This window comes from Sorex fumeus, unplaced genomic scaffold (assembly GCF_029834395.1).
Source record: "Sorex fumeus unplaced genomic scaffold, SorFum_2.1 ptg000041l, whole genome shotgun sequence".
NCBI classification, from domain to species: Eukaryota; Metazoa; Chordata; class Mammalia; order Eulipotyphla; family Soricidae; genus Sorex; species Sorex fumeus.
Genome location: NW_026606098.1, coordinates 8,469,215 through 8,491,544, shown reverse-complemented (window position 1 = coordinate 8,491,544; position 22,330 = coordinate 8,469,215). Strand labels below are relative to the sequence as shown.

Here is a 22,330-nt window from a genome sequence, read left to right as displayed (position 1 = left end):
CCTGTGCCCAACCCGGGTTCAACTCCTGGCACCATGGATGGTCCCTCGAGACCCGCCAGAAGTGCTCCAGCGAATAGAGCACTACTGGGTGTGGCCCCAAAGCAACAAAACCAACCGAAAAATTGGTCTCTGGGCCCCAGAGATAGGACAGGGGTGAGTGTTCTCGCCTCGTATAGGTTCCCTGGCACGATTCCTAATATGACATATGGTGACCCAGGAGTAAGCCCTGAGAGTACAGCTGCATGTGGACCAAACCCTTCCCTTCGAAAGCAAACCAAAATACCTAAAAATTTGTTTATGACTTTTTTTTAAATAAAACTCCACAGAACCCCCCTCCTTTTTCTTTTTGGGTCACACCTGGCGATGCTCATGAGTTACTCCTGGTTCATGCACTCAGAAATTACTCCTGGCGGTGCTTGGGGGACCATATGGGATGCTGGGAATTGAACCTGGGTTGGTCATATGCAAGGCAAATGTCCTACCTGCTGTGCTATCACTTCAGCCCCATCTTTTCTTTTTTAGTAAGTCACAAAATGTGATGCTTGATGCGCAGGAGATGGCCAGGGAGGAGAGCTAAGGGGTCGGGGGAGGGAGTGGGTGGGAATTCAAATACAATTCCTCTCCCTCCCCAGGGCTGGTGGCACCTCCTGCGGGTGGAGAACGAGCCCCCCCCCCCCAGCTAGGTGCTATCCAAAGCAGAGGGTGGGAGACAAGTGGGGTGGGGGCTGATGGGATGAGAAAACAGCCCCACACACCAGACCCTTGGCAAGTGGGAGCACCAACTGTATGGGAGAAAATTAAAGAAAAAAATCAAACAAAAGAAACATTTCATTTCTTTTGGTTTGCTCCTGGCTTAGTGCTCGTAAGACCAAATGCAATCACAGAATGGAAGGCCAGTCCCGGCTGTACTCTCTGGTCCAGGAATAAATACGTTTCAACTTCCTGGCATCCCTAGGCTTTGTCCTCCTGCCACACCTGGTGGTGCTCAGGGCTGAATCATCTTTGAGCTCAGAGATCACTTTTCAGGGGACCACAGGGGGGGGGGGGGGACTGAACCTGGGTCAGTCGCGAGCAGGGCAAGCGCCTGGCACTGTCTCTCCTGCTGGAGCTCTTATCACCCTCATTTAGGGAAGAAACTGAGGCACAGAAGTAAAGTCACAGATCCTGGGCCAAGGGGATACAGAGTATCACTCTGCCTGTAAGGAGGGGAAACAGTAGCCACTTGTCTGGTTTGGAAAACACTTTCTCTTTCTCTTTTCCTGTTGGTGGGGACTGGATACATTTCTATACATTTCCTTCCCCAAGGTTAGAGAACTCTGGGGGTGGTGTGGGGGGGGTTTCTCTGATGGAACAGAGCTACATTTTTACAGAAAAAAAAAAGCCTCAGTGTGATTCTTCCGCCTAAAATTCCATGCTGGCTCTGGCAGGTTCTTGGGTGAAAACCTTAACCCTAACCAGGAGCGCCTGGAGCAACCCTGCCCGCCCACCCCCCTCAAAAAAAAAAAAATCACCAGCCTCTGGTTTTCAGCACTAGATTTTGTCTTTGTATCTTCCCAGTGCCTAGAGTTGGGGACCCAGCAGTGAAGAGACCCCAACATCCCTGAGGGGCAGCACCCAACTGTTCTGGACAGAGGCAAGAAAGTCCCCTCTAATTGTGCATCTGCCATTTGTCCAGAAAAAAAAAAAATCAAGCTACTGGGGGTGGGGGAGAGTTTGGGGAAGGGGATGTATCAGAAAAAGTATCACCTCTAAAAAATATTAAAGTGACATTAGAGCAAAGATGAAAATGACAGAAAAAGGCAGGTGGGCAGAGGAGATAAACTACAGGTTGCAGCTCAGGCCTGGCACACAGGAGGCCAAGTTCGGTCCCTGGCATCACATGGGCAGGCAAGGACACTGCCAGTGGGAGTGAACTGGCTGGTTTGAGGAAGGTGTAAGGAGAGGGAAGCCCTCCGCCCTTGCTCCTGCCCTCCAGGCCTCTAAACCCAGACTCCTGGGGGCTGGAGCGATAGCCTTGCATGGCTGATACGGGTTTGATTCCTCGCATCTCATATGGTCCCCTGAGCACATCTTCAGGAGTAATTCCTGAGTGCATGATCCAGGACTAACCCCTGAGCATCACTGGGTATCACCCAAAAAGCGAAAGTAAATAAATAAATCCAGACTCCTCACCCAAGACCTTTTCCTTTTTTTTTTTTTAAAGAGTGTGATGGGGGAAGGGAATGTGAAAAGGTCCTGTGGTTAGAAGGCAAGCTTGTGTGGGGGAGCAGAGGCAACCAGAGTGCTATAGGGGTGAGGGGAGGGCAGGCAGCTTGAGGAGCAGGTGGTTCTTCAGGAGCATCCCCAAGCCCAGGATTGAGCTCCAGCAGGTGCAGGTGGGGTGTGGTTTTTGTGGTCCCAGACCAGGACGCCACCCCAGCAACTGTCGGGACAGGCCCTATTAAGTGAAGGTTATAGGGTATACCAGTTTCCAGCTGGGTCTCAGTTCCCAGAGCCACCAGCAAAGGCCCCAAGCGGGCATCGATAACTACTCAGTGAGTAAAACAGTGAGAATTTGGCCGGGTTCCCCAGCTCCATCCGGGGAGGCAGCCTGGAGCGTGGCAAGTGCAAGGCCCATCTCTAGATCCTGGGTCCCCAAGAACCAAGGCTGGCTGGGCAGCCTGGCTGAGTTACACAGCAAACTCTGGGGCCAGGGCAGCCATCTGGGTCACTGGGGTGCGGTCCTCTGAGCCTTGGTGTCCTTGCCTGCCCATGAAAGGCAGAAAACCCAAACACAGCTCCCCACCTGTTTGGTTTTTCAGCCTCACAGGGACGCAGGCAAGGGGTTCCTTCTGCTTTTGTTCAGGGAACCCGATCAAATACAGGATTTACAACCAGAGATGCTCAGGGATTACTCCTTGAGATGCGACCCTCTGCAGCGCTGGGATCGAATCCTGTTCGCTGTGCACAAGGCAAGCACCTTCCTTCATCGCTGTTCAGGCTCTCTGGCCTTTTTATCTCAGATTCAGATTCAGATGAAAAGCCGTTGAGGCACAACCACGAGGCTTTGAGGAGCTGAGCCAGCCAGGGGTTGAGGAAGGAGAAAGAAGGAATCTAAATGGTTAGTGCAAGCTGGGTGTGACTGCCTTATGCAGAGAAAGGTAGGAGCTTTGGAAGGTTCTAGGCTGAGCAGGGGCACCATCTGAGTCACTGATGCCCTTGGGCAGTGGTAGAAAAAAAGACTCTGAGGCCCAGGGCTGAACCAGAAAACAGGGTCAAGGTGAGACCGTGCAGGGTGAGGAACCCCGGGAAGGGGGAACGGGGGCCAGCTGTAGAGAGCATCACTTCTTCTCCTCGACTCCTTCCTTTACTCTCTGCTCTCCCGCAACGGGAAACCCAGGGAGGCGCAGTCCGGGGCGCTGGAACCGGTCCCGGGAGCGCGGCCGTGCGCCGGCACCGCCGCCAGGGGGCGCGCCGCGCCGGTACCCCAGGGAGCGCAACTTGGCGCAGGCTCCGGGTTTCCAAGGCAGCGCATGGTGGGCTCGGCGCCAAAGCCGCGCGAAGCGGACTCTCCGGGGACCCTGGGGGATCCCCAGCAGAGGCCTCGGCCCTCCGCCTTCGCGCGGGCACGCCTCTGCGTTCATGGGGCAGCACCCCGAGAACCAAGGCCAGTCCGCACTGGGCGGCAGAACCGAGGCTCCACCGGCGCCGGCCGGAGCCTCGGCGCACGCCAAGCCCCGCTGGCACGCACCGTCCGCTCAACCTCCCCCGCGGTGGGCAGGGACGTACTTCTCGCGTCTCGGGCGGGGGCGCACGCAGCTCGGGGTGGGGTTCTCTCGGAAGGCGCGGGGGCGGTCCGGAGCCGAGGTCCGGTCCCGGGGGCATCAGAGCGAGGCGCGCTCGGTTCCCGGCGGCCCAGGAGGCCTGAGTTCACATGGGCCGAGCCGCGGGGCGCGCCGGGTCGGGGATCTCTCTTGCAAGGGTGCCCCCGGGAGCCCCCTAGGCCTCGGCCGCGAAGCTCCCCGCGCGCTGCAGTGTGGGACGGCCGCGGAGCGCGCGGGGAGGGGGCGGCGGGGGCGGGGCCTGCGGCCCCGGGGGCCGTCGGGAGCCCCGCCCCGACACGCCCCCGGCCCCGCCCCCTCCCCGGGCGCCGACCTCGGCTCACGTGACCGGGCCGGGCGGCCGCTGGGGCCGGAGGGCGCGGCGCGCGGACGCGGCGGCCTGGCCAGGCGGGGCCCGAGTGGAGCAGGCCGGTGTGGGCCGCGCGCCCCCTGCCCGCCGCGCGCCGCGTGCACGCGCGCCCCTCTCGCCGGCCCTCCCTCGGCGCGGGGCCCCCGGGCGGGCGGCGCGAGGACATGGCCAGCGACGCGGTGCAGGTAGGACCCGAGGCCGCGGGGCCGGACGGCGCGGGGACCCCGCTCCCCGTCGCCCGTGCCCCGCCGGGCCCCCTTCTTCCCACCTGGGGCGCGCCGCGAGGGCGGCAGGGCCCTCTGAGCGTCGGCACCCCCTTTTCCAGGCCCGCCCCCGGGTGTCCCCTTGGCAGGTGGAGGTCCGTCCGGCTGGGGAGTCGGGGAATCCCGGAGAGACCCCCCAGCCGCACCCCTGCGCGCGGCCACTCCCTGGAAATCCGAGGGGGCGGACTGCAGCCTCCTCCCGGGGTGTTGGGGTCCTGCTGCCCGCCCGGCGCGGGTGGCCCCCGCGCTCCCTGTCCGCGGGCGATTGAGACCCGCAGGTGCCGCTGCACCTGGGACAGGTGCATGGCGCGGTGCCCGCGGCGGGCAGGAGGCTCTGGCCCATGCCCGCGCCCTCCCCGCCGCACGCTGGGCGCCCCCCGCCTCCCTCCGGGTCACTTTACGATGATCCCCACGCCGCCCAGATTGGCACCTGTTGACGGAAGCGTGAGAGTCGTTCATTAGGTGGGAGGGCGGGTAGAGGCAGCCCGGAGGGTTTGCCAGAGTGGAACCTTATCCCAGGTGGAGAGTGTCCCGGCCCAGCTGACACCCGACCCCGGGCAGGTGACAGGCTGGGCGGGACAGATGGGCACGCATCGGTGACCCGCACCGGTGACCTGCACAGCGCGCTTCCTGCGTGCTTCCCCCCCCCCCGCCCCCCCCCCCAGAGCCCCCGGCCAACCCCTGGACAAAGCAGGGAGCCTTTCCACTTGGAGGGCAAATGGCCCGGTGCGGAGCCAGCCCTCCTGCCTCCCCTCCTTGGGTCATCTGGTTGCTGGATAACCAGGTTTTGTCTCCTGTGCACCTGCCCATCCCTTCTCTGCCCCTCCCCCACGTCATTCCCCCCCCCCCCCCAGCCCTGCTGATGGCCTGTCAGCCTTGCCGCGGAGCTGGGCGAATCTGGTGTTGCCGGACACACAAGGTCAGACCTTGGGGCCTGGAGGAGGCCCCCCACTGCTCCCCCAGCCCTCGGCAGGCACCTGGCATGCATTGGCTTGCCTGTCCCCATCCGGTCATGCCATGGCGCAGAGGCTGCGATGCCCGGCCTGGCCCCTCTCCCTTCCCTCGCCTGCACCCGCTACCCTGCTCCACTGACCCTTGTCGTGGCTGCCCAGGTCTGCCGCCCTGCCCCTCTGTCTGTTCCCCGTGTGCCTGTCTGCTTTGTGTCCGGCAAACGGATGTCCTGTCCAGATTCCGGAAACGCCGAGGCCATTGAAATCTTGGACGGACGGATGGACGTGGGGGCTCTGGGGCCCTGCACGGGAAGAGGGGAGGGGCATCCTGGGAGGCGGGCCCTCAGCCCTGGGTCTCCCGTGGCTTTGCCTGGCTGCCTGGTCCTCGGGTAACCCCTGCCCTCTGGGCAGGAGTGAGTCACGGGGGTGGGGCCTCCCTCCCTGGCCTTACTCCCCCAGGATGGCCGGCCCCACTCCTGGCTGGCCCTAGCCCTGCCTGCTGGGACAGCGTGGGGACAGGGCGGCCAGCTGACTGGGCTGTGCGACCCTGGCTTAGTGACTTTACCTCTCTGAGTCTTGCTCCTGCCTGGGAAAAATTGGGCTTTGGGGATGGGGGAGGGGAAGCACCACATGCTGGAAATCCTCAGGTGGCAAAGTAGGGTGTGTGGGGGGGGTCCCAGTGAGCAGCTCCAGTTGTGAGTCTGTGGCCCCACCACATTTGTCACCTCCACACTGGACACTGCTGATATTTGGAGCAGGGGCAGCATATCTGGTCCCCACCTCCGGGTACCAGGAGCTCCCCTCCCCCGACCATCCAGGTAGCAAAAAAGGCCCCTGGGCGGGAAGGGGAGGACAGCGGGGCAGGGGCCCACCCTGGGCATCACCTATGGTCCCCAATTCCCACTAGGAGTGATCCCAACACCTGACCCCTTCACAAGAAAGATAAGCAAAGAAAAAGGGGATCCCAAGAGCACCCACCTCCTGAGCTGACTCAGGTGCAGCTTGCAGTAGTGCTGATTATTTGGGGGGCCCCTCCCTGCCAGCTGTGTCCAGGGCCTACAGGGCTGGTGGTTTCATGCTAGCGGCAGCAGCTTCAGTGCTCAGGGGTGCCATGGGGTACCAGTAGGGAGACTGGTGTCGACACTTCCTAACCCGGATGCTGTCTCCTTGATTCAGAATAGTGGTCCCTGAGTTTTTTTTTGTTTTTTTTGGGGGGTCATACCTGGCAATGCGCAGGGGTTACTCCTGGCTCGTGGACTCAGAAATTACTCCTGGCGGTGCTCAGGGGACTGTATGGGATGCTGGGAATCAAACCCGGGTTGGCCGCATGCAAGGCAAACGCCCTACCCACTATGCTATCACTCCAGCCCCAGTGGTCCCTGAGCTTTACCTTGTGTGAGCCACGGGGGTGTGTGTGTGTGTGTGCGAGCGTGTGTGCGCGCGCATGCATGTGTGTGTGTGTGTGTGTGTGTGTTGGGGGGGCAGTCTCAGCCCAGGCTTCCGGGCTGAGGCCTTGATGTGGGGACCTCTGGGCGACACTGCAGCACCGGCTAGACCCCCTGGGCCCCCAGCTGTGGTCAGCAGTGGCGTCCAAGTGAGGAATGCGGAAGCGGAGGGGGGTGTTATTTGCACTGGGGGCATGTGCACCCTCCACTCCTCTGGGACCCTGCCCCCCAAGTCCACACTAGTGGACACCAAGTGCCATCACACTCGCCCCTCCAAGGGCATCTCTGAATGGCAGGTGGGTTCACTCCACCCAGAGAAGCAGGATCAGCCCCATAGAGTCGTGTCCCCAACCCCCAAGAGGCCGCAGTGGGTGCCGGGAGAACCGGAAAGAGGAAGTGGTGAGCGAGGAGGAGGGTGGGTCCCCGGCTGGACCCAGGATGGCGGAGGCCGAGCTCCCCTTGGACCAGGAGCTGGAGGTGGGCACAGTGGGGGTCTCCTCTAGGGGATGAGGGGAGCGCCCTGCCCACTGGATTTCTGGGTTTGGGTCTAAAGGGAGCAGCACGGGTGGCCTGTGGCTGGGCTCGGAAGGAGACAGCATTCAGCGCCGTCTCTGGGTGCCTCAGGGCGGGGGTGCCAAGGAGGGCAGGGTTCAGCTCCTGCCGTGGGGCTCCCGGTGGAGAGGGCACCAGGGGACGTGAGGTTTGTCCTCAGGCCCTTGGAGCTTGGGGATACAGCTAGGGGACCACTAGAGAACCTCTGCGTGCGGGGGGTGGAGAGAGCCCCTGGGGCCCCTGCATAGGGCGGGCAGCAGGGGAAGCGAGACTGCCTGAGGCCTTGCTCGGGCACGAGGGTGCGGACGGTGTCTGGCTCTGCAGCCCTCGTCATGTAGTCCACTTGGTGGCTTTCCAGTGTGGGGTGTCTTTTTGGAGTGGGGGTTGAACCACACCCACTGGTGTTCAGGGCTGAATCTTGGTCCTGTGCTCAGGAATCACTCCTGACAGTGGCAGTGCTCAGGGGACCCTGTGTGGTGCTGGGGAGTCACACCAGGGCCAGTGACCACCTAATTTTACTTGGCCATTGATATTGTTTGGGTTCTGGGTTACAGCTGGGGATGCTCAGGGCTTCCTCCTGGCTCTGTGGTCAGGGAGCACTGCTGGAGGAGCTCGGAAGCCCCTGTGAGGTGCCAGGGAATGAAGCAGGGTGGGCCTCATGCAAGGGAAGTTGGGGCTCCCGGGTGCAATGCTGCACTTGTCCCCCACAGCCGCCCACTTTGTAAGAAGTGGGCACCATGAGAGGGTCCCCAACGGACAAGCTGAGGGGTCGCTTAGTTCCTGGTCCCTGGGACCATGGGTCAGGGCCCGTAACTGGATGTAAAGGGGGTTGTCATGTAATATGTATTAATTTGGTTTAGGGTCCACACCTGGGGTGCTCTGGACTGAAGTCCTGCCTCTGCACTCAGAGATCATTCTTGGCAGGCTTGGGGGTCCTTGGGGCGCGGGGATGCCCTGCAAACACCCTCCCACTGTACTGTCACTCCGGCCCAGGGTAGTGTCATATAAAATTTAAGGTAAATTTCTCCTGGGGCCAGAGCGATAAAACAGCGGGTAGGGTGTTTGCCTTGCATGAGGCCAACCCAGGTTTGATCCCTGGCATCCCTTAAGTCCCCCAAGCACTGCCAGGAGTAATTCCTGGGTGTGACCCAAAAAGCAAAAACAAAAACAAACAAGTAAATTAAATCTCTATGATTCATGACCAGTAAATGTTTGCCTGGGAAAGTTGGTGTTTGTGTGGGGAGGTTGGGCATGCCTGGCGGAGCTCAGGGTGCTCCTGGCGAGGCTGGTACCCCTACGCGGTGCCTGGACTCGGTGGGGTTCTGCTTAGTTGCTGCATGCGGGCTGGCTCCTTGGTACGGGTGGAAAGCGAGAGGAGGGAGGAATAGGGGTCTCGGTCTGGGAGCGTCTGCAGAAGGTGGCCCCTGACACTGCCTGTGTCCCCCCCCACGCAGAGTGAGCCCCACGGCTGGTCGCTGCTGGAGCAGCTGGGCCTGGCGGGCGCCGACCTGGCGGCTCCCGGGGTGCAGCAGCAGCTGGAACTGGAGCGGGAGCGGCTGCGGAGGGAGATCCGCAAAGAACTGAAGCTCAAGGAGGGCGCCGAGAACCTGCGCCGCGCCACCACCGACCTGGGCCGCAGCCTGGGCCCCGTGGAGCTGCTGCTGCGGGGCTCAGCGCGCCGCCTGGACCAGCTGCACCAGCAGCTGCAGGAGTTGCACGCGCACGTGGTGCTGCCCGACCCCGCGGGGGGCTCCGGAGGTGAGGGGCCACCCCAGAGGGGCGCGACTGGCGGGTGAGGGGCGCGGCTGACCTTATGTGTGTGTGTTCCCCCCCTCCCAGATGCCCCCCAGTCCCCCGGGGCGGTCGGCCCCGCCTGCTCCGCCACCAGCCTGAGCCGTGTGGCCGGGCTGGAGAAGCAACTGGCCATTGAGCTGAAGGTGCGGCAGGGCGCCGAGAACATGATCCAGACCTACAGCAATGGCAGCACCAAGGTGAGTGCGCACAGGCGTGGGCGTGGGGGCGGGGGCAGCGGGTGTCCAAGCCCTGGAGCCACGCCCGCAGATGGACAGTCGTGCAGGGTATGAGCTGGCTGCAGGGCGTGGAAAAATGTAGTGGGTTCTCGGCACTTGGACAGACAACATGGGGTCCCTGCTCCCACACACAGAGTCTTGGCTGCAGAGCCTGTAGAGGGGAAAGCGGTGCCCTGCACACCGCCAGCCTCATCCCTTGGGCATTGCCAGGAGTGACTCCTGAGCGCAGAACCTGGAGTGAGCCCTGACCATTGCAGTGTCAGATTCCTGGATCAGACCTGAGACTCACCCTGGCCCCCTCCATCAACTCACCCTCCAGCCCTGGGCTGGAGAACAGCGCCTGCTTGAGGGGCCTGGCACCCAGAGAGGTTGAGTGACTGGTCAGTAGTCACGTAGCTTAGGTGTCAGAGCTGGGGCTCTGGCCCATGGGCTATGCCCTCCTCCATCACCACCACAACCCCTTCCCCCCACCAGCACCACCGTGTGGGCTGTAGCAGTGGCAGGCACAATCCACCTGCCCCTCTGGCCCTTCTCACCCGCTCCTGCCTACAGGACCGGAAGCTGCTGCTCACTGCCCAGCAGATGCTGCAGGACAGTAAGACCAAGATTGACATCATCCGCATGCAGCTGCGCCGCGCGCTGCAGCAGGCTGGCCAGCTGGAGAGCCAGGCGGCCCCGGAGGACACCCAAGGTGAGCACCTTGCCCTGAGCCAGCCACACCTGCAGCCTACTTGACAGAACTTGGCTCCTAACCTGGCACTTTGGAGACCCAGAAATAAATGCTGTACCTCCCAGTGGGGTGGATCCCGCCTCGGTCTTCCTTTTGGGGGTTTGGGCCATACCCAGGGGTGCTTGGTGGTGGTGCTGGGGATGGAGTTAAGGTCTACAAGCCTTAAACCCTGAATTATCTCTCTCACCTCAGTTTTTCTTTGTATCCTCACTTGAGATTTGTACAAGATCGGCTGAACTCAAGCTCCCTTAAGTTTTGTTTGATTTGGAGACCACATCCAGAAGGGCTACTTTTGGATGGGCTACTCCCAGCCCAGTGCTCAGGAGACAGTGCGAGGGTTGGGATGGGATGGAGCCTGCTGCATGCAGAGCCAAGTCCCTGCTGACTTCTCTCTCCAGCCCTGGAAGTCACATGCCTTTGGCACATGGCTGTATCCTCTCAGGAGGCTGCTTTTGCATTGTACTCACCACCCGTGTCACCTTTTCTTCTCTGGGGGACAGCGCCCCAGAGACCATGCTCAGCAGTGCCAGGGCTAGAAGCGGGGCTCCTGCGGGCAAAGCCTGTGCTCCAGCCCAGCCCTTCCCTCCCTGACTCTGGTGGGAAACATCTGGGGAGTCTCTGTCTCATCCTGCTAGCCTGCTGGAGCAGCTGTGTGCTAGCCCAGCGTGTGCTGTTTCCATATGGGTTTGAGGATCCGCTAGGGCATCCTGAAGGAGTGACCAGGCCTCAAAGTCTGCAGTACAGCCAGGACAGTCTTAGCCAGAGCAGCCTTCTCGCAAGTGTGTGTCTCATACCGGGTACCATCCTGAGCCTGGTCCTGGCATTTTTTTGTGTGTGGTGCCTTCGACCAAATCCTCACATGTGTGAGGCCTTTTACTCAGCTGCTTTACCACAGCCCAGCCCCGCTGATTTTGTTTTAAAGCCTGTGAACACCTATGGGCTGAGCATGCCTTCCAGAAGGCTCTGTCCGCAAGCCTGTGTTGACTGCATGCCTGTGTAGGCCACTGTCCCCAGATAGGCCTTCCATGTGCCTGGGCTGTCTCCGTGGGAGCCAGTCCTCAGCGGGCCAGGGAGCTGAGCGGCTCAGCGGGGCCAGCACTTGGTTTGCAGCTGGGAGCCTGTGCAAGAGGTGGGGGAGTGACCTGGCACCAACATCACTGGGTGAAACCAACACAGTCACGCCAGTGGATCACATGGGGGCAGCACCACCATCGTCCATCGGACAAACGGGCATGTTGGTGGCAGTCAGTGACCCCCTTTCTTGGACAGCTGCTTGTCTGTCTGTCTGCCCCAAGCTGACTGCACAGCACCCCTGCTCCCTCTGCCCACAGGGAGTCCGGACCTGGGAGCAGTGGAGCTGCGCATTGAGGAGCTGCGACACCATTTCCGAGTGGAGCACGCTGTGGCCGAGGGTGCCAAGAATGTGCTCCGCCTGCTCAGTGCTGCCAAGGCTCCGGACCGCAAGGCAGTCAGCGAGGTGAGGGGCAGGGCCTGTGAGGGGGGCGGGGCCTGTAGCTGCCTCTGTCAGCGTGGTGAGAGGTAGTGCCTCTGAGGGGGCGGGGCCTGCGAGAGTGGAGCCTCCAAGGGGTGGGGCCTGTCCAGAGCTCTGTCAGGGTGGTGAGAGGTAGAGCCTGGGGGGGCGGGGCCTGCGAGGGTAGCGCCTCCAAGGGTACAGGGTCTGTGGACAACTGTCAGCAAGGGGCGGGGCCTGTGAAGGACTGTCAAAGGGTGAGAGGTGGAGCCTCTGAGGGGCGGGGCTGCGAGGGTGGAGCCTCCAAGGGGGCAGGGTCTGTGGACAGCTGTCAGCAAGGGGCGGGGCCTGCGGAGGGCCACAAAAAGGGGTGGGGCTTTCGTGGAAGGCGGGGCCTTAGTCCCAGAAGGCCTGGTTGGGGGGTCCCATGGGTGGAACCTCAGCCAAGGAGGGGAATTTGAAGAAGGGGGCGGAGCCTCAGCCCAGGAAGGCCTGACTGAGAAGTGGGATTTCCGTGAAGGCAGGTTCTCAAGGAAGGGACTGTACCCTGAGGGAGCGTGGCCAGGTGTGGGAAAACCACCAAGGGGCAGGGTTCCTGATAGTGGGCGGGCCTCTGGGAGGTCATCCAGGGTCCGGGCCTAGTTCTCTGGGAGCCCTCGGTAGGATCCAGATAGACATGGGGCGTTGGTGCCCAGAGAGATGGGGCTACTGGTGGGGCTTTGCCAGGTGGCTGAGAAGGGTCTTAGATATGCCCTGGCCCATGGCATTCTCAAGGCTGGCCCTTCATGCTGCAGGCCCAGGAGAAGCTGACTGAGTCCAACCAGAAGCTCGGGCTCCTCCGGGAGGCCCTGGAGCGGAGGCTCACAGAGCTGCCCGCCGACCACCCCAAGGGGCGACTGCTCCGAGAGGAGCTTGCTGCCGCAGCGTCCCCTGCCTTCAGTGCCCGCCTAGCCGGACCCTTTCCTGCCACGCACTACAGCACCTTGTGCAAACCGGCTCCGCTCACAGGTGGGCGGCCCACACCTCCTCTCTCCTGTCTCAGTCCAGACCCCCTGGGTGGCTCCAGCTGTCACCACATTCCCCCTTTTCCTCTGCCCGGGTCCCCACTTAGAGCTTCCCTGCTCCTGAGCCCTGAACGCTCACCCTCCCTGCGCTGCCTGGAACCCTCCAACCTTCTCCACCATCCCTCACTGCCCCTCACTCAGGGACCCTGGAGGTACGTGTGGTGGGCTGCAGAGACCTTCCGGAGACCATCCCCTGGAACCACACACCGTCGGTGGGGGCACCCGGAACCCCGGACAGCCGCACCCCTTTTCTGAGCCGCCCGGCCCGTGGTCTCTACAGCCGGAGCGGGAGCCTCAGTGGCCGGAGCAGCCTGAAAGGCGAAGCGGAGACCGCCAGTGAGTGGGCCTGGAGGGAGGTGCTGGACCCGGGCGCCTTTTCTCTGCTTGGGGCCCTTGGAATTTTTTTCCTTTTTTTTTTTGAGGAGGGTTTAGGGCTACACCCAGAAGTGCTCAGGGTATATTCCTGGTTCTGCACTCAGGGGTGACCTCAGCTAGTGCTGGGGGGAGCGAGGTTGCACAGGAACCGCAGCCCCCCGTCCTGGACCTTCTGGGTTGGGATGGACCTCGTGGTAAAGGACAGGAGGGCGTGCCCTCTGCTGAGCACCCGTGCCCGCAGGCGAGGTGAGAACTGTGCTGAAGCTGGACAATGCCGTGGTGGGACACACATCCTGGAAGCCGTGTGGGCCCCATGCCTGGGACCAGAGCTTCACCCTGGAGCTGGAGCGGGTGAGTGGGGCGGGGGTGCTCGAGGAGGGGGCGTGTGGGGTGGGGACGGGGCACGGCCCCAGGGTCCCACTGACTGCCTCCCCCACAGGCACGGGAGCTGGAGCTGGCCGTGTTCTGGCGAGATCAGCGGGGCCTCTGCGCCCTCAAGTTCCTCAAGCTGGAGGATTTCCTGGACAACGAGCGGCACGAGGTGCAGCTAGACATGGAGCCCCAGGGCTGCCTGGTGGCCGAGGTGCGACCCCAACCCTGCTGGAGGGGAGGGAAGTTTGGCCGCTGGCTCAGGACTCACTTCTGGCGGGGCCTGTGACACCCTATGCCTGCGGTCCCCTCGCTCTGGCTCAGCATTCCGTTGTGAGCTCATAATCGGGGGCTTGTGAAGAGAAGGATCCTGGCAGATGGGGCGCCATGAGGTGGCCCCGGGGTGGGAAGAGCACACCACTTGTTCCCAGGGGAGGCCGTGGGGTGTATCCATGCAAGAGTCGCTCATTGTGGGGTTTCCTCATGCCCTACCCTGGGGCCCTCCATGGGTGCTGTTCTCTATCCATGTTCCTGAAATTCCATCTGGAGGGGAACATTCTAGAACCACCCAGCAGAGTCACCTCTTACCACATCCCGAGGGGCAAGGGTGTCAGAGCCCTTCCTGCCCGTGTCTGACCTCCCAGCTCAGATGGTCCATGTGGCCAGGGCTCAGCCTCGGGCATGGCCCCCAACCCTCCATGGGGTGATAACCTTAGAGCCCAGCGGAGGAAGTGCTGGAGCTGGGAGGATGGGGCTCAGCGCACAGGTGGGCCTGGTGGGCATGTGGGGGGGACCCGTTCCCTGTCCCTGTGTCTGTGCCTGAGGGTGCCGTGGGGGGAGTCTGTTCGCTCCCCAGGTGCCTCGCTTTCTCTAGCATCTCCCTGGGGTCAGGGAGGGCCTGCTTGCCTGCTGGAGGCGGGCACTGTGACCCTCAGCTGCTGTCCCCGCCCCGCCCAGGTCACCTTCCGCAATCCCGTCATTGAGCGCATCCCCCGGCTCCGGCGGCAGAAGAAGATCTTCTCGAAGCAGCAAGGTGAGGCCGGGAGTGGGTTTGGGGCTGAGGGTGGGGGAGGGGCCCCAGGGTGATGCACCCACGCCCCCACCCATCCGCCCTCGCAGGGAAGACTTTCCAGCGAGCCCGGCAGATGAACATCGATGTGGCCACGTGGGTGCGGCTGCTCCGGAGACTCATCCCCACCCCCACCAGCACCTTCAGTCCCGGGGTGTCCCCAGGTGCTGAGGCCCGCGGCACCGGGTAAGGAAGGAGGCACAGGGGCGTCTTGGCCACCACCCACTCGGGTCCCCCAGAACTCACCCCCACACATGTGCTCTGCTGCAGAAATCCACCCCGACCCCCACTCTGTTCCCGCCACAGAGACACTCCCGCAACCCCCCCACACCTGCTTTGTGCTGCAGAGACATCCCCTGTCCCCCACACCCACACCCCCTCCGTTGCTCTATGCTGCAGAGACATCCCCCGCCCCCCCATACCCATACCCCCTCTGCTATAGAGACATTCCTCACCCCCACACCCCCTCTCTGCTGCAGAGACATCCCCTGCACCCCCACACGCCCACTCTGCTGTAGAAATATTCCCTGCACCCCCCACACACCCACTCTGCTCAGAGATCCCTCCACACACCCACACACACCCACTCTGTGCTGCCGACATCCCTTGCACAGCCCCCCAACACACACACCCACACCCACACCTGCTGTGTGCCACACACACACCCTGGGATCCCCCCACATCCCCACTCTATGCTGCAGACCCCCCTCAGCACCCCCACACCCACCCACACACCCCTGCTCTGAACCGCAGACACCCCCAGCACCCTCACACCCACACCACCCCCCCCCCGCCGTGGTGCCCCCCACCCCCTGCCACACCCCCGCTCTGTGCCGCAGGGACATATCAGTGGAGAAGCTGACACTGGGCACAGACGCGGACAGCTCACCCCACAAAAGCCCCCTGGGCTCGCTGTCCAGCTCCTCCGGCCTGGTGAGTGTCCCGCGGGGTGTGGGAGCGCCCGACTTCCAGCCCGACGGTGGCGGGGAGAGATTGCCCCACGCCTCAGGCGGCTCCAGCCTGTGCAGCTGCTGGGGCAGGATGTGGCCGCGCGGGGTACAGCTCAGCTTGCGGGAGCCCCCCCAGGTCCAGTTCCAGCCCCTCCAGGGGGGCTGGGAATCCAGGAGCCAAGACCACGGCAGGCTCCTGCATTCACCACCTGTCCCCTCCTCCTGGACCCCTCCCCCCAAAAAAACAAATTTCCAAGGAATCCACACTCAGGCTTTAAAACCAAACCTGCTTCCGTCGAGACTGTATAGTCCCTTATCTTGTCCCGTCCCGTGGCTGCCGAAGTCAAAGGCGAGGACAGGCTGATCTGTGTCTCAGAAGTCCTGGGCCTTCAGTTTGCGGACTAGTGTTTCCTGAGGTCCCCTGGCAGCTGATAGCCCCTGGAGCCCCGCACTGCAGCCTTCCTCCCTGCTCATGGCGCCCGGCACCTTGGAGGTCCAGGGAGAGAGCACAGTGGGCAGGGCACCCGTCTGGCATACGGCCAACCTGGGTCTTGTCCCTGAGCACAGAGCCAGGAGTCAGTCCTGAGCACCGCTGGGGAAGTGAGGGTGGGGGCCCAGAAACAAATTAGGTGGGTTTCACGGGCCGATGCCTAGAAGAGAAGGGTGCGGGCAGCCACTAGCCAGCTGACCGGAGCCCGTCCCGGTAGACACCCAATCTGCAGGTGTCGCCTCTCCCCGCACCCCACTGCAGCCTGCTGGGGTTCACACTTGAGAATGAGAAAGCAGGGTAGCAGGACAGGACCATGGGGAGCTCTGATCACTGTCTTCCACCAATGGGTGTAGGTGGGGGTGCAAGGGATGTGAAGGAGGGAAGGGGCAAGGGAGAGGAAAGGGCAGGTGGATGTCAGGACAAGGCACTGGGTGTGGGAACTGCATGCAAAGGCCCTGGGGCAGGCGGGTACAGGAGGCGAGGGCCAGGGCAGCAGAGGGCTTGGCGTGGAGGAGGAACGGTCAACCACAGCCCCGGAGGCCTCTTGTGGTTATGAGTGACCTGTGACTACCTTCGCCCCGACTTCCTCTCTGCGCCTCAGAGCTCCCCGATCCAGGAAACCGCCCCTGCACCAGAGCTGCCTTTGGAGACCCGAGAGAGCCCAGGCTCGGCCCTGTGCAGGTGAGAGCCCAGCCCGCTCCCTGCTGCACCCCTGCCCGCCCCTCGCCCCCATCTCTACCCACTGTGTCTCCGCAGCCCGCTGAGGAGCTCCCCCCTGTCCCTGGAGGATTTCAAGTTCCTGGCAGTGCTGGGCCGTGGCCACTTTGGGAAGGTGAGGTGGGGCGGGGGGGGGGGGCAGGGAGAGCAGCCCGGGTGGGGGTCCCTGGCTACCCCACACCTCACCCCCTTTGCCCTCAATGGTTTCAGGTTCTGCTCTCAGAGTTCCGAGCCAGCGGGGAGCTGTTTGCCATCAAGGCTCTGAAGAAGGGGGACATTGTAGCGCGAGATGAGGTGGAAAGGTGGGGGTCCACCCTGGGGCGCTCGGGGCCGCTGCCGCCCTGGACACAGGGGTTCGGTCCTCAGGAGGCCTGGGGCTGGGCACGCATGAGGCTGGAGCTGTCCTGAGACAAGCAGGGCTGTGCAGAGAGATCTGCTGAGCTGTGGGCTCCAAAGTCTGTGCTCAGGTGGGGCCCACTGCTCCACCACTGCTTTGGGCTCTGGCTTCCACTCTGGGGAAATCTCTCTGACCCTCGGCCGCCGCCTCCTCCGTAACGGGAGCAAGGACCGGAGAAAAGGCACACAGGGCTGGGACGTGGCTTGCGTGCAGGAGTCCCAGGCCCTCAGCCCCAAGCACCACTGGGAACAACTCCAACCCTCCTTTGTCAACCAGGACACTCCCCACGCACACCCAGAGAGACTTAAGCAAATAGAGAAATTTATTGCTATAGATCAGAAAAGCGTGAGCGCGTTGCCTTCAGGCCTGGCTGTATCCAGGTGTTCAGAGGAGTCTCAGCCCTGCTTTCCTCTGGGCTTTGCTTGTAGCTCCCTCTTGGACCCACCCCCCTCCAAAGGTAAAGGCTCATCCAACCTTCTCCCCTTCTTGCTAAATTCTGACAGATCTCCCGTGACTCACACCCCCCTCCCCAAGTAATCTTGAACTTGACTCTCCTCCTCCTGGCCAGGGAAATGGGAAGTTGGGGGACGCTTTTAGGGTGACGGATTGCTCACTGATGCCTATTGAGCAGACACAGTTCCAGGTTGGGAAGCGATTCACCAAAGGATGCACAGCCCTGTCAGCAAGTCGCCAAGGACGCAGGGGAGAGGTGGGACGTGCTGGGTGGGGGTTTGCAGTGGCCCCTCACTCCTGCCCGCCCCGCCCACCAGCCTGATGTGTGAGAAGCGGATCCTGGCCGCGGTGACCAGCGCTGGACACCCCTTCCTGGTCAACCTGTTTGGCTGTTTCCAGACACCTGAGCACGTGTGCTTTGTGATGGAGTACTCGGCCGGCGGGGACCTCATGCTCCACATCCACAGCGACGTGTTCTCCGAGCCTCGTGCCATGTGAGCCCAGCCCCGCCCCGCTCCGCCCCCACCCCGCCCCACCCTGCGACTGGGGGGTGTCCTCACCCCCGTCTCTCTGCAGCTTCTACTCAGCCTGCGTGGTGCTGGGGCTACAGTTCCTCCACGAACACAAGATAGTCTACAGGTGTGTGTGGCCGTGAGCCTCGGAAGGGGGGGGTGGTGCCCCGACTTCTGGCAGGATCCCTGGGCCGCCCACTCCTCATTACGCTGCCCCCCACAGGGACCTGAAGTTGGATAATTTGCTCCTGGACACCGAGGGCTACGTCAAGATCACAGACTTTGGCCTCTGCAAGGAGGGTGAGGACCGGCCTGAACCCAAGGGGTGGGACTAGACCGGAGGAGGCGGGTCCAGACCCTCGCCCACCTCTTCCCTGCCCCTGCCCAGGAATGGGCTACGGAGACCGGACCAGCACTTTCTGCGGGACCCCCGAGTTCCTGGCCCCCGAGGTGCTGACGGACACATCGTACACGCGGGCCGTGGACTGGTGGGGGCTGGGCGTGCTGCTCTACGAGATGCTGGTGGGCGAGGTGAGCCCAGCTGTCCCCCTGTCCCCTAAACACACACACACACACACACACACACACACACACACACTCGGTGCTGACACTGCTGTGTGGCTTAAGGGAAGGAGCACCCCCGCCCTCTGTAACGGTACCCAGTAGGCTGCCAGCACCAAGTACGTAGCACAGGGGTCTCACCCTCCTCTCCTCGCAGTCGCCATTCCCAGGGGACGACGAGGAGGAGGTTTTCGACAGCATCGTCAATGATGAGGTGCGCTACCCGCGCTTCCTGTCCACCGAGGCCATCGGCATCATGCGCAGGGTGAGCCACCTGCCTGGGAGGCCTGGAGGTTCCCCCCTTCTCCTCCCCCCCCCCCCCCCCCCCCCCGTGCCCGAGCTGACGCGGCTGCCCCCTCCCCCAGCTGCTGCGCAGAAACCCGGAACGCAGGCTGGGGTCCAGCGAGCGGGACGCAGAGGATGTAAAGAAGCAGCCCTTCTTCAGGGTAAGGCGCCCCGCCAGCCCACCCCCTTCCCGGCGCGCCTCCCGCGAAGGCCCCCCCGCTACCCTGCCCCTGCCCCCCCGCAGACCCTGGGCTGGGACGCGCTGCTGGCCCGCCGCCTGCCGCCGCCCTTCGTGCCCACCCTGGCGGGCCGCACCGACGTCAGCAACTTCGACGAGGAGTTCACTGGCGAGGCCCCGACGCTCACGCCGCCCCGCGACGCGCGACCCCTCACGGCCGCCGAACAGGACGCCTTCCGGGACTTCGACTTCGTGGCGGGGGGCTGCTAGCCCTCCCTCCCTCCCCCGGCCCTCCCCCGCCCCCACAGAGCTCTTAGTAGTTTTTAAAAAGGCAAACTTTGGGCTTTGCCCGGTTCCTGCGCCCTCCCGGCTCTTCTGTGCAGAAACGGGGGTGGGGAGGGCGCGCGACGAGGGTGCTGGGCTGCTGGTTTGGGGAGAGCCTCTGGGGCCGCGAAGGGGGGACCCCCCTCCCCCACGCAGTCGTCTCCTTGAGCGAAGGTTGCGGTCCCGGTTCCGAAGCGGAGCCCCACCCCTCCCCAGGCCTGTCCCCGGCTTCGGGCTCCCCCAGGTGGCCACGTTTGGGATCGCACTCCCGGGTAGGGGGAAGCGGGCAACGCCTCTGCAGCCCCCATGGGACCCGCAGAATGACGGGTTTATTGTCCGGAGGGCGCCTCCGAGACTTGGGCCTCGGCCGGGGGCGTCCTGAGCCGTCTAGAAGTGGCTGAGGGCACTGTTCCGCGAGCTGCGGAGGGAGCTGGCTTCCCAGGTGCTCCTGGTCAGGCAGAGCCCTGCCGGGCTGTCCTTGGTACTGGCCCGGGGGGGCAGCAGGCGGAGCACTTGGCGGAGCACCGCTTGACGCAGCAGGATGTACACCCAGGGGTCCAGGATCTGGTTCCAAGAGGCGAGGCGCACGGCCAGAAACAGCTGCCGCTGCAGGGAGCTGGAGGCCCAGCCGCCGACGGCCAGCGCCACCAGCACCTGTGGGAGAAGCAGCTGTGAGCCCGGGGCGGGTGGGGGCCGTGTGAGTAGGGGGGAAGGGTCAGCGGGAGTCTGGCAAAGTGCTCCGGAGAGGAGTCGGGAGGGGACGGTGGCGCTTTGCAAAAGCTACAGGTCTCACGGGGGAGGCGGGAAAGCCGGTTCAAGGTATCCCAAAGGGCAGGAATGTGGCAGGGAAGTGGAGAGGCACGAGAAGCACGAAGCGTGAAGCCCCCGGGAGCGCGTCGGGGTGCGGCTGGGGCGTGGCCTGTGGTCAGCCAGAAAGTCCTCGGAAAAGAGTCAAATAAGGCGTGCTGGACCGTCCGGCGGAGCCGCTCCAGATGGGCGGGGCGGGGGCGGGGCGGGAGGGCGTGGGCGCGCGCGCCCCTCACCAGCAGGGGGCTCCAGCAGACGCACGACACCAGCATGATGCCCACGAGCTGGCCCACCATCTCCACGTCGTGCGCGCGGGCCCGGCGCGTTGAGCCCCGGCTCAGGGAGCGGCCCGAGCCGGCGGAGGCCGAGAGCGCCGATGAGGCGGACGAGGCGGAGGCCGAACGGAAGCCGCGGGCCGGCCCGTGGCTGCGTTGGCGGCGGCGGAGACGGGGCGCGGCCGTCGGGGGGCGGCGGCGCCAGCGGGCGCGCAGCAGGGCCAGGCCGCTGAGCGTGTTGCACGCGAGCGCGACCAGCAGCGCGGCCAGGCCGAGGCCGGCGAAGAGACCGGCGAGCAGCGCCTGGCCCCAGCCGCCCGCGGGGCCCAGCCCGATGAAGCACCACGTGCCCGGGTACTGCGGCTCGTAGCGGCCCAGGCGCGCCGCGGGCAGCAGCGCCACGGCCAAGGGCACCGCGGCCAGGGCGGCCACGGCCAGGCGCGCGCGGGCCGCCGAGACGCGCGCCGCGTGCAGCAGCGGCCGCGTCACCCCCACGCAGCGCTCCACGGCCATGCCGCAGCCCAGCAGCAGCGGGCACAGGCCGAAGAAGACCATGCACCCGCCCAGGAAGTGGCAGGCGGCCCCGGCCGGCGTGCGGCCCGCCGCGTACAGGCGCAGCACCAGCGCGCCCGGGATCACGTGCCCCGCCAGGTCGGTGGCCAGCAGGCTGGCCACGAACAGCACGAAGGTGGCGGTCGAGCGGCGGCGCCGCAGCCGGCCCGCGGCCTGCGCCAGCAGCGCCAGCGCCAGCACGTTGGACACGGCGCCCAGCGTCATGGAGAAGATGGGCAGCGCCGGCGACGCACCCCCTGCGCCCGGAGGCGGCCCGGCCGACGCATTGGGGGCTCCGGGTCCCGCGCATAGGGTGGCCTCGTCCGCCAGGCTCCGGTTGAGGGGCCCGCAGGGGCTCATGTCACATGCGACGGGGGACACTGGGGAGAGATGGGGGGCCTGCTCAGACCCCGAAGCTCCTCTGGCCCCGCCCTCCCGTCCAGTCTGTGCCCACAGCCCGCGGTGCTGCCCCCGGGACCCCTCTCTGCCACGACAGGCACAGGTTCCCCCCAAATCTGCCCTGTGGCCCTGTCCTCGCCGCTTACCCCAGCTGCCGCCCGAGACGAGGGGTCCCCATGAGCCGCTGCACCCTGCTGCCCGCCGTGCTGCGGCTGTGCCGGCTCGGCCGGCACCTCCCAAAGGCTGTGGGGGGCGGACCCCTCTCGTCACTCCCGGCTACTCTCCCTCCAACTTCCCCCCGAGGAGGGGGGGCTCCCCATGGGTCCCCCTCTTCCCCCGGGCACCGGCCCCTGACCGGCCTCCTGCCTCATTAATAAAGCGGATAAAATCTAAACACTGGAAAATGTGAGTGGCCACGCAGGGCTGAGGTGGGGGTGAGCCTGGTCAAGGGGGCCACTGGAGCCTGGGGGAGGGGACCCCAAGTCTGCCTGAGCGCAGGGTAATCAGCACTGGGTGCAGCGCCAAGAATCCCCTTCCCACCCCCCATCCTGAGGTGCTGCCGCCCCCAGCCTCCCGGCTTCCACACCCTCATTCCTGAGGCCTGCAAGTTCAGGATGCAATGCCCCGGTCCCCCAGACGGAACACCACCATCATCCCCAGGAGTGCTCCCTGCCACGCAGAACGAGACAGGCATCATGGGGACAAAAGAGTGGGACCCCGGCAGATACCCGCAGCGCCCCCGCCCCCAGTCCCGAATGGGCTGGCTTCCCTGCAGCCAACCGGCTCACCCCCAAGCGTTCCTGCGGGGACCTCTGGCCGGTTCCCCCTTCTCTGATCCCCTCAATCCCCGGATAAAGTGACCTGTCAAAACAAGCCCAGCACCATTCACTGGCTGACCCCAGCCAGGCTGGCTAAGCCTGGGGGTGCGACTGCCCGGGCCTG

At 64.0% G+C, this 22,330-nt stretch overlaps 2 protein-coding genes across 3 annotated transcripts; one reads left to right on the top strand and one right to left on the bottom strand.

Moving 5' to 3' along the window:
* The first annotated feature begins 4,175 nt into the window (after window positions 1-4,175).
* On the top strand, window positions 4,176-19,392 carry PKN1 (protein kinase N1). Of its 2 annotated transcripts, XM_056119443.1 has the most exons (23): window positions 4,201-4,355; window positions 5,288-5,352; window positions 8,835-9,138; window positions 9,220-9,371; window positions 9,963-10,101; window positions 11,472-11,617; window positions 12,406-12,619; window positions 12,817-13,011; window positions 13,292-13,401; window positions 13,490-13,633; window positions 14,377-14,452; window positions 14,539-14,674; window positions 15,328-15,421; window positions 16,530-16,609; window positions 16,685-16,760; window positions 16,856-16,947; window positions 17,813-17,989; window positions 18,072-18,134; window positions 18,231-18,307; window positions 18,396-18,538; window positions 18,726-18,833; window positions 18,934-19,014; window positions 19,098-19,392. In XM_056119443.1, the coding sequence occupies exons 2-23, from the start codon at window positions 5,296-5,298 to the stop codon at window positions 19,299-19,301; spliced, it is 2,868 nt and encodes a 955-aa protein (XP_055975418.1). In that variant the 5' UTR covers window positions 4,201-4,355; window positions 5,288-5,295; the 3' UTR covers window positions 19,302-19,392. The 2 variants fall into 2 exon arrangements, with proteins under 2 accessions (XP_055975419.1, XP_055975418.1); XM_056119444.1 differs by lacking the exon at window positions 5,288-5,352 and having other exon boundaries at window positions 4,176-4,355.
* A 348-nt stretch (window positions 19,393-19,740) lies between these two features.
* PTGER1 (prostaglandin E receptor 1) lies at window positions 19,741-21,410 on the bottom strand. Its single transcript, XM_056119463.1, has 2 exons — window positions 20,399-21,410; window positions 19,741-20,009 (listed from the first exon to the last, which is right to left on the bottom strand). Exons 1-2 carry the CDS (start codon window positions 21,347-21,349, stop codon window positions 19,743-19,745), a joined length of 1,218 nt encoding a protein of 405 aa, XP_055975438.1. The 5' UTR covers window positions 21,350-21,410; the 3' UTR covers window positions 19,741-19,742.
* Between the last annotated feature and the right edge of the window lie 920 nt (window positions 21,411-22,330).